At 38.9% G+C, this 9,874-nt stretch overlaps 1 protein-coding gene across 1 annotated transcript in view; it reads right to left on the bottom strand.

Moving 5' to 3' along the window:
- Positions 1-467: 467 nt before the first annotated feature.
- Positions 468-9,874, bottom strand: part of LOC122519917 — a 46,893-nt gene continuing 37,486 nt past the window's right edge. The window contains exon 2 of the mRNA XM_043639725.1: positions 468-1,554. Coding sequence (XP_043495660.1) covers positions 468-1,541 — 1,074 coding nt within the window. The 5' untranslated portion in view covers positions 1,542-1,554. The remainder of the gene's footprint in view (positions 1,555-9,874) is intronic.

Raw genomic sequence — 9,874 nt, 5'->3', positions numbered from 1 at the left:
TGTTTCCGAGTTTATTTCCTTTCCGGCGGCTCCTCTTGCGATATGATTTATTATTGAAGGTTGTTCCATTGGGAACATGACGTGGTCCCGTAGATTTTCCAGGTCCGCTTGCGAATAGATACCACTTGTCGCGAGAGAGCCCGCATCGGTATATTTCCAATTTGCTTCGGTTTGTGGTTGTAAGATATGTGGTTCTTTAACATAAGTTGGTTTTGGCAGTAGTTGATACCAGACGCCTTCGACAAAGTATACATGTGGGAGTAAAGAATTACAGGGCTCCTGCGTGCCTCTGCTTACTAAAATTCTAGATTTAGGTCTTAGGAACATACTTGCGTTTTGGTATGTTACCGGAAGTTCTCGAAAACAACTATCTGTGTGTCTAATTTTAACTGGAACAGGGGTGCATTTAATGATGTGCGCTACTTCTCCACCGATGATTGCCATGTATCCTGGGCCCTTCATAATTGTTACCGCAAAAACGTCAGGGAGTAGTACCGCAAGTGCGAGTGCGTTTTTGATGACTTCTTTTCTAGTTTGCATCGTTGTTGTAGGACATTATTATATAAATTTTCCATTTGGTTTTGATGATGTTTTTCCACATAAACAAATTTGGAATTGACATAAGTAAATAAATCCATATTGTTGGTTGATAATTTTGTTCTTGATGTGAATGTCCTATCTCGTCCAGTTTCCAGGATAAATAATTTTGGATGCTCGGTCCTTATGAGTTTGTAACCGCATACGTTTTCTTCTTGTTTTCCCATTAATGCGAATGTCGTTTCGCCCTCAGTCACTGCGTAGATGTGCGAATTATTGTCGAGTGTTGTCATTTTAACCGCTTCTCCCTCGTATAGCGCAGAATACATCTCGAAATGGCACGATGACCTTGGAATGACTGTCCAGAATGCATTCCCATTCTCATCGGTGAAGCAAGTCTCTTCCGAGAAGGAACACTGGATGTGTCCTCTTAATGCTATGGAATTGTCTTTGATTTTAACTATTCCCGTATACGTTTTTATATTCGTACGCACTACCCCTTGAACCACGACACTTTCCCACGTTCCGTCGGCGTCGGAATATTGCGTTCCTTGGCACCTGCCGTCGATGCCGATTGAACCTGCCAGCGTTATACTTCGAAAGTCCGTTGTGTTGACTTTAAGACCACTTATTTGAGTGAAAGAATTTAATGAAAGAGTTCCCGTTTTAATGATTGAATTGCACACTTCGCGTGAGATTTCGAGTAAGTACACGCGTCGACCGTTATGCACGGCTGAGATGTGCGAACTCATCCCGCAATAGTATATTGTTCTGTCGATTTCTACTCTGCACTGAAACACCATGGTACTATCGTAGTCTACTAATTGTAACAGTTGCACGAATGTTTTTGTTTTGTTGACAGTTGTATTGGGGAGGTCGCATTCTCCTGTCTCCAGTAGTGAGACCGTTGTGATGTTCGCCGCCGTGCCTCCGCAATCGTAGCCAAGTAATGCGGATATTACGGTGATGTGGTAAATGACAAGGATGCCCAGTATCGTCTTCATTTTATACGCAAAACTAAAAGGTATTTATTTTATATATTTTTGGCGATTTTGACCTTGTCCTTGTGTACGATTCTACATTTATTCTTAAAGTTAATCTTAATATTGTTTTTAGGGAGCAGTTCTAGAATCTGGTGGGGGCCGGAATATTGACTGCCGAGTTTTGTCGTTGGTTCTTTTAAAAGATATATATATTGACCAACCTTTAAGTCTTGACCTCGAGCATTTCGATCGTAGTAAAATTTTGATCTAATTTTAGCTCCCACCAGGTTTTGTCTTGCTATGTTCTGAGATGTCTTAATTTTATTAACGAGATCTAAATAGTATTCTAAATATGTATTGTCTAAAGCTGCATTTGTATGTATGTCTGCGGAAGGTATGTTAGCTTGTTTTGCGAATATCAGTTCGTGAGGGGTAAACCTAGTTCCCTCGTGTGTACTGGTGTTATAGGCGAACATGGCGTGTGTTAACCACTTATCCCACTCGCTCCTTTTGTCTATATAATGTTTTAAATACTCTATTAGTACAATATGAGACCTCTCTAGTGATCCATTTGACTGAGGATGGAACGCCGTAGTTCTTATTTGTTTTAAATTATATTGTTTGGCTATTGCCTTTAAAAGTGAACTAGTAAAGTTTGTTCCCTGGTCAGTCAATATGGATCGAGGTGCCCCGAAAACATTGCAAACATTATGAACTAACCCTTCAGCAATATCTATTGACGTAGTCGTTTGTAATGGTATAGCAATAAAATATTTTGTAAGTGCGTCCTGTATTGTAAGAATATATTTATTTCCTGATTTAGTTTCAGGGAGTGGCCCGACTATGTCCATAGATATTTTGTCGAATGCCGCTCCTGGCGTATCAGTAAGTATCATTGGTTCTTTGGACTTTACTCTTACTAATTTCTTTAATTGGCAACTTGTACAATTTTTAATAAAATCGCTAATGTCCTTTTTCATATTTGGCCAATGATACTTATGCCGAATTTTATTATATGTTTTTGTGACGCCTTTGTGCCCACCAATAGGCGAGGAGTGGCATTCGGCAAGAATGTCATCTCGCTGTTCTAACTTAGGAACTAAAATTTGATTTAAACAGATAGTAATGCAGCAATTTTCTGAATCAAACGTATTACATAATTTCTTTTGAATCCGAGGCCATAATATGCCATCTAAGCTTGGTGTCTTGGCTATGCTTATAGATTTTAAGTCGAGCTCTCGTACTACTGAGAGCAAGGAGCCAATTGCCTCATATATCGTTTCCACTTTTGCGCTGTTTGCGATGTTTTCTTTTATAGGGATAATTATTAATTTATGTTTCCCTATGTTAGATACTTTGGCACGAGCTAAGGTCGAATCTTTTAAGTGTGGAATAAGTTTTGTTTGTTCTAGTAGTTTAGCACCAGTATCGCAAGGTGTGCCGTTTAAATCAGTAAATATTACAATATTGTCGTGCCTTAATTGTAGAGAGTCTCGTGAGACTCCTACATTTTGTGTTATCATATTTAAATTATTGTTTGTTTTTTGCTGTGTGTGTGGAGAGTATAGTCGTTCGTAGTCACTAGAGCTTTCACTGTCTGTATTTTCGTTCTCTAGTGTTGGTGTTGCTGATCGTGACGCGTTGTCGAGGTCATCTGTGCCGTCAGTTGTCACGTCGGGGTCACTGTCCTCGTTATCTGTCATCGTGTCCTTGGTTTCAAAATGAACAATACTATCGTCGGAATCGTATGTGTTTATAGGAAGTACTTTTTTAATTTCTGTCGGATTCCGTGATAGGGCGTCAGCGTTAGCATTTGCAGTTCCTGGTTTATAAATAATTTTAAACGTATACTCAGCCAATTTCAAACTCCACTTTACTAATCTTGATGTCGGGTCTTTTACCGACTTAAGCCAAACTAGTGGTTTGTGATCAGTTATAAGGGTAAATTCTCGGCCGTACAAATATGGCCTAAAATAATTTGTAGCGAAGACTATTGCCAATAATTCTCTTTCAATAGTAGAATAATTCATTTCAGCTTTATTTAAAATTCGCGAGCAATAGGAGATGGGTAAATCCTTACCGACGGGGCCTTGACTCAACACGGCGCCGATTGCATAACCGGATGCGTCCGTTGTAACGTTAAAAGGCAAAGAAAAATTTGGATACTGTAGAATTGGTTCTTTGCATAAGGCATCACGCAATGAGCAAAATGCGTTTTCTTGGGTGGATTCCCATCTGAAATAAGCCTCCTTTTTAAGTAAATCAGTTAGAGGTTTTGCTACTTTTGAAAAAGCTGGTATAAATCTTCTGTAATATCCAGCAAGACCTAAAAATTGGCGAATTGATTTAATGTTTGTTGGACGCGGAAATTGTTTTACTGCTTCTAATTTCTTTGGATCAGGCTTTACGCCGTTTTCTCCTATAATATGGCCCAAATAAGCTACTTCTCGTCTGAGGAATTCACATTTGTCGGGCTGCAGTTTTAGATTTGCTATACGAAGACAATGAGCGAGTTTATTAAATTTCGCTTGATGCTCGTTGAGTGATCTCGCGTAAAGAACCACGTCATCCAAATATACAAACATTTCTTCGCCTTGTAAACCGGTCAAGACATGGTCCATTAACCTCTGAAAGGTTGCTGGAGCGTTTTTTAATCCAAATGGCATTCTATTAAATTCATAATGACCATGCGGGGTCGAGAAAGCTGTCTTGGCGCGGTCATCCGGATGCATTTCGATTTGATGAAATCCGGATTTCAGGTCAAAAGTAGAAAAATATTTTGCCGCGCCGAGTTGGTCAAGTATCTCCGTAATATTTGGTATAGGGTACGCATCTCCTACCGTTTTTTCGTTAAGATTCCTATAATCGATCACCATCCGCCACTTTGGGTTACCCTTTGAGTCCGACTTTTTCGGTACTATCCAAATGGGTGAATTATAAGGTGAAAGAGATGGCCTTATTATGCCATCGTTGAGCAACTCCGAGGTTTGTTTCTTTACTTCTTCCTTATGTATTGGCGGAAATCTATATTGTCTGGTGTGCACCGGAATATCATCGGTAGTAATTATTCGATGTTGTAAAAGGTTGGTGCAACCAAGCGGTTCGCCAGGAAGATGAAAAATATCTGCATTTTTGTCTAATAATTTAGAAACAGATTCTGCCTCTTCTGTATTTAGTGATCAAGGCGGAGGAGTGCTCTAACGGAGTCTGGTCTGGAGAAGGTTGGAGTTTTAGGAGATTCTTGAATTTTACTTGTTTCAGTTGGATCAGCGCAAGGTGATTCGGATATATTATAAAGGGTGTGCAAGCATTCGTTTAAGTTATCAACTTCGGATGTGGATTTATAGGAATCACATGGTAAACTTGGAAGAGTTCCTATATTATATGCCAAAAGTTCCAATTTTGGAATTTGTAATGAAACAAATCTCGAAGTTGTATTAATGAGTCTGAAATAGGCTTTTCCGTCTATATTTTCTACCAGTGCTTCGCCGGCATAAACTCCCTTTGGAAGCTGTAATCGCGGAATATAACCGTCTTTAACATCGGCGTTTATAACGTGACAGAAAATTACCCTCGACGTTCTAGGTGGAATGCTAACCTTTCGCCGACCGTAAATGGAATTTCTTTATATTTTACAATAAGCACTTCCTTGATATAGTCAACTTTTGTCGGAATGGAACGAAGGAACTCGTTGCCTAATATTCCATCCGTAGAAATAGGGAAGTGATTGTCTATTGCGTGAAATGTGGTCTTCTCTCCGAAAATAACGAGTTCGACAGTACCTAATGTCTTTTGTATGACGGAAGAGATACCAGTTAGTTGCACTATTCTTTCTGTGTTTATAATTGTCCTTTTAGTTAAATTTTTTATTTTAATCAAGTTAATATCCGCGCCTGTGTCTATCATAAGTGTCACTGCTTCTCTCAACCGTGGAGAAGTCGCGGTGACACATGGAGCCGTCCAAATATTATTTCGTTTTATGTGTTTGATTTCGACGGGCCCGCTTTCGGGCTTGGGCTTCGTGGACGCTCCTTGGGAGTGGGGGAGCGACGCGCGTCTTCGTTCGCGCCCCTTTTCAAGTTTCCCGAATTAAAATTCTCGATTTTATATTTAAGTTTTCTACATTCGAGAATTTGGTGCCCAAGGTTTTTACAATACTGGCATTTCTTTAGTGGGGTCTTTTTCTTGGGAGGAGACCTAAATTTAGTAGGGGATCCAGGTTTACTAGGAGATTTTTGCGCGGAATTGGAAGGGAAGGGATACCCATTCTTTTGCCAACAACTGCTTTCCAAATGCCCATCTCTTTTACAATACTTACAGTTAATAGTACTATTAATTGGTCTGATGTTCGCGACGCGATTTTTATTTATTGAAGTACTTAACTTATCGTCTTCCTCTTTGATCTGTTTGTCTATCCTAAGGAGGCAGACTAAGACTTCGTCAAAGTTATTATATCTTTCAAATCTTAATTCAGTTTTATAGTTTCGAGGAAGACCCTTAATGAACGCGTCCAATCCCTCCCTTTCGATCGCCATCTCCATCCCGCGGTCCAAACGCCCTGACTCCTTCGCCGTTTCGTCTAGAATTGACTGAGTGAGTTCTCTCACCCGTTCAAAATAATCGAGCGCGTGTTCGCCCGGTCTCATAAATTGCATAGAGAGCTTTCCTCTATAATAATTTGACCCGCGGGAAGGGAGGAATGCGTCCTTCAGCCTATCTATAAGGCGTTCGACCCTATCGACCTTAAGGCCCTCCGTTACTAGATACGCATGACCACTAAGTTTTGAAAGAAGCAGTTTAGTGAGGGACGCCTCCACCTCGGGTGAATAACCCGCTGGCAATGAGTCAAGCGCGCGCCGACACGCCCTAGAAAACTGCATACGGTGAGGTTGTGTCCGTCGAACTTCGGGACATCTTCTACACATTCCCGCAACTTTAAAGAGGATTTTGGTAAATAGGAAGGGGGGGGCAAAAGGAGCTATTCTCTTCATATCCCTAATTTCGCGCCTCAAATCCTCGATCTCTCTTCTTATTTCGCCTTCACTATCAAAATCAGGCGTTAGTGTTCTCCGTCTTGGAGTTGGGCTGGAGAGGTTGGACGCGGAGATGGACCTGGAGTACCAGGGGTATAGGTTAAAGGGACAAAGGAGCCCACCGGAGGATCAGAACGCTCAAAACCCCGGAAATCTGGCATATTATCGCCTAGGGATCTTCTGATCTCTTCCTCTTTCAACGCGAGTCTCCTCTCCCTAAGTTCTAGCTCCAATTCCCTGTTACTAAGTTCCTCCTGTTTCCTAAGTGTTTCCTCTTGTGTTTTACTTAGTAAATCCTGAATATTCATTATTTCTTCCATCTTTTTGCGCATAGCGGAATCCATATCGCCGAGAACGATTGGAGTATCCGGTCTACTTTTTCTTTGTTCTTGAGACATTTTAAACTTTGTAAATAAAAGTTACGGTTTCCTTGAAGAAAATGCGAATAAATTGACAAGTTAAACCTCCTATCAGGCAATCGAATTTATTTGCGATCCATCTATTGGCGATCCCACCGCTGCCACCAGTTTTACTTCCTGTGACGTCCCAGATGGGGTTGTCAAGAGGAGTAAGAACAAATTTTAATCTTCCTTTTCCCGGTCAATCTTTTTCAGAATTTACGCGGTTAAGAAGAGTGCCCTATTTTGAGTCAATCCGTGGAGCCGGACTTTACTCGGGATCTGGGCTAGATGATCTTAAGGAAGCCAATAAGAAGCAATAACTTGTAAATTTATGATGGATGAGGGGTACTTACCCTTGAAATAGATGAATATGTCCTTTAGAAAATACGATTTGTGCTGAATGCCGATAATCCACGGACCCAAGCTCCTTAGAATCAATTGCGTTGATTAGGTAGTCACAGGATTTCGGTGTAAAAAGGTTTTGTTATTAAATGAATATCACTTGATTAATAGGTAAAACTAAAGTATATTCTTCAATGTTAAAACAAACAAGAGTTGCACAAGTGGTTTACACAATTTTGATCACTTGTTGTAACTGTCACACGGATATATTACAAATGTAACACGGATTATAAATGTGGCGTGTTAAAGTGCGTTTACTGTACGCAAATTGTAATAATCGATTATAACTGCGCGACGTGTACGAACTCTTACATAAAAATTGTATAATCAAGCAATAATAGTAAATTGGATAAATTATTAACTATATTTTGTTAATAATTTATTATATATTATGAGAAAGTCTGTCTTCCAAGTTAATTAAATTGTTAACGTATAAAAAAGACTATCTTGAAAAAGACTTGTCTTGTATAAGGAATAATCGTGTTGGAAGAGAGACTTTTCAAGCACAAATGTATAAGTATAAAATAATTAACAGAGGTAATTAAGATTTAAGTGTTAAGAGTATAGAGGTTGCCGGTAGACTGCCGGAGAGGAGTCTCTAAGCTCCCCACGTCGAGTCCCGTACGGCAGAGTGGGAGGTACCCCCACTCGCGCTAGGTGCTTCCTCCACTACCGACTTTTACCAACCCGTGGGAAAGGAATCTGCTGATCTTTTAAGTTTGCACGTGTGAATAAATATTAGTTACAATCAAGTTCTAAACTGCTGTCGTCAGCTGGGAATGGAATTTGCCTCGAAAAAATATCATTTACTATCAAGCGCTAATTCCCGGTAGCGACTAAAGTATCAGGTTACTATCAGGCAGAAATTCCCAGAACTGCACGTGCGCCTTATACTTGAGCCAAGAGATTTCCTTTCATTGCACGTGTGCTTTATTACGACTGTGGGAATATCTTATGTGCTGGCTAGCATTATTGCTTTATATAAATGTTATTAACTATTTGTTTTATTAATTATTAATAATTGTTGGAGTTTATTCTCAATTAGAAGAAAAAAATGAAATATGTAATAACATTATTTGTAGCAATCATTTAAATAAGGCCAAATGCTAGTAGTAATCATTATATTATCCAAATATTAAATAATAAGTGTCGGTAATGTAGGAGCACGAAGTCGGTATTACCGACTTCCACTTATCGAAAGATCCGCTTACCGACCTAAGTTGTCGGTAAGACAGGTTCTCTATGAACACAATTGACATTTGTTCTACTATTACCGCATGCTGTCAAAAATGACATTTATCGATGGTCGTTCATAAGAGCACCTAATACAAAATAGAATTTACAGTGAATATAATGTAAATTATTATACGGTTATATGTTATACAAAGGTAAAATATTTTATTAATCGTATCGTAACTATGTGTATGTGTAATTTGTACAAGTAAAATATATAAGTGATAAAATTTCAAAAATTTTCGTATATGTGACGGAAGGAAAAATCACAATCTCCGGATGGTACGTTTTGGTATATCGAATCGTCACTAAGACGTGACATAGCATACAGAGGACTATTCTATAGTCTGAGAGCACTTATAGATCGGGAAGCTTGCTAGAAAATTTTTTCGATAAAATACGAAAAAATTTCAGGCAAGGAAATAAAAGTACCCTAAAACTCGAAATAATTTTAATCCAAAAATAGCAACGATCATTTTTCGGCGAAAAAACATCAAATTCTACTCGAAAATGCTCAAATCATGTCGAAAATCGATGATTTTCGTCTTTCGGAAGAGTTCGTGACAACGTGTACAAAGAAATCGACCCTTTTTTTCGTTCGCGAAAACTATATTCAGTGTAAAGAACCGCAATATTCTTGGAAAATCTTTCGAAATAAAGGCTGAAAAGAGCATACAGAGGACTATTCTATTGTCTGAGAACACTTATAGATCGAGAAACTTGCTAGAAAATTTTTTCGATAAAATACGAAAAAATTCTCAGGCAGCAAAATAAAAGTACACTAAAACTCAAATATTTCACTCCCAAAATCGCAACGATCACTTTTCGGTGAAAAAACATCGAATTCTACGCGAAAAATGCTCAAATCATGTCGAATGTCGATGATTTTTCGTCTTTCGGAAGAGTTCGTGACAATGTGTACAAAGAAATCGGCCCTTTTTTTCGTTCGCGAAAACTATATTCAGTGTTAAAGAACCGCAATATTCTTGGAAAATCTTTCGAAATAAAGGCTAAAAAGAGCATACAGAGGACTATTCTATAGTCTGAGAGCACTTATAGATCGAGAAGCTTGCTAGAAAATTTTTTCGATAAAATACGAAAAAATTCTCAGGCAGCAAATAAAAGTACTAAAACTCGAAAAAATTTCACTCCCAAAATCGCAACGATCATTTTTCGGCGAAAAAACATCGAATTCTACGCGAAAAATGCTCAAATCATGTCGAAAATCGATGATTTTTCGTCTTTCGGAAGAGTTGGTGACAATGTGTACAAAGAAATCGGCCCT

The sequence above is a fragment of the Polistes fuscatus genome, unplaced genomic scaffold (genome assembly GCF_010416935.1).
Source record: "Polistes fuscatus isolate 324 unplaced genomic scaffold, CU_Pfus_HIC Scaffold1, whole genome shotgun sequence".
In the NCBI taxonomy this organism is placed as follows: Eukaryota; Metazoa; Arthropoda; class Insecta; order Hymenoptera; family Vespidae; genus Polistes; species Polistes fuscatus.
This window is presented reverse-complemented; position numbering and strand designations above follow the sequence as displayed.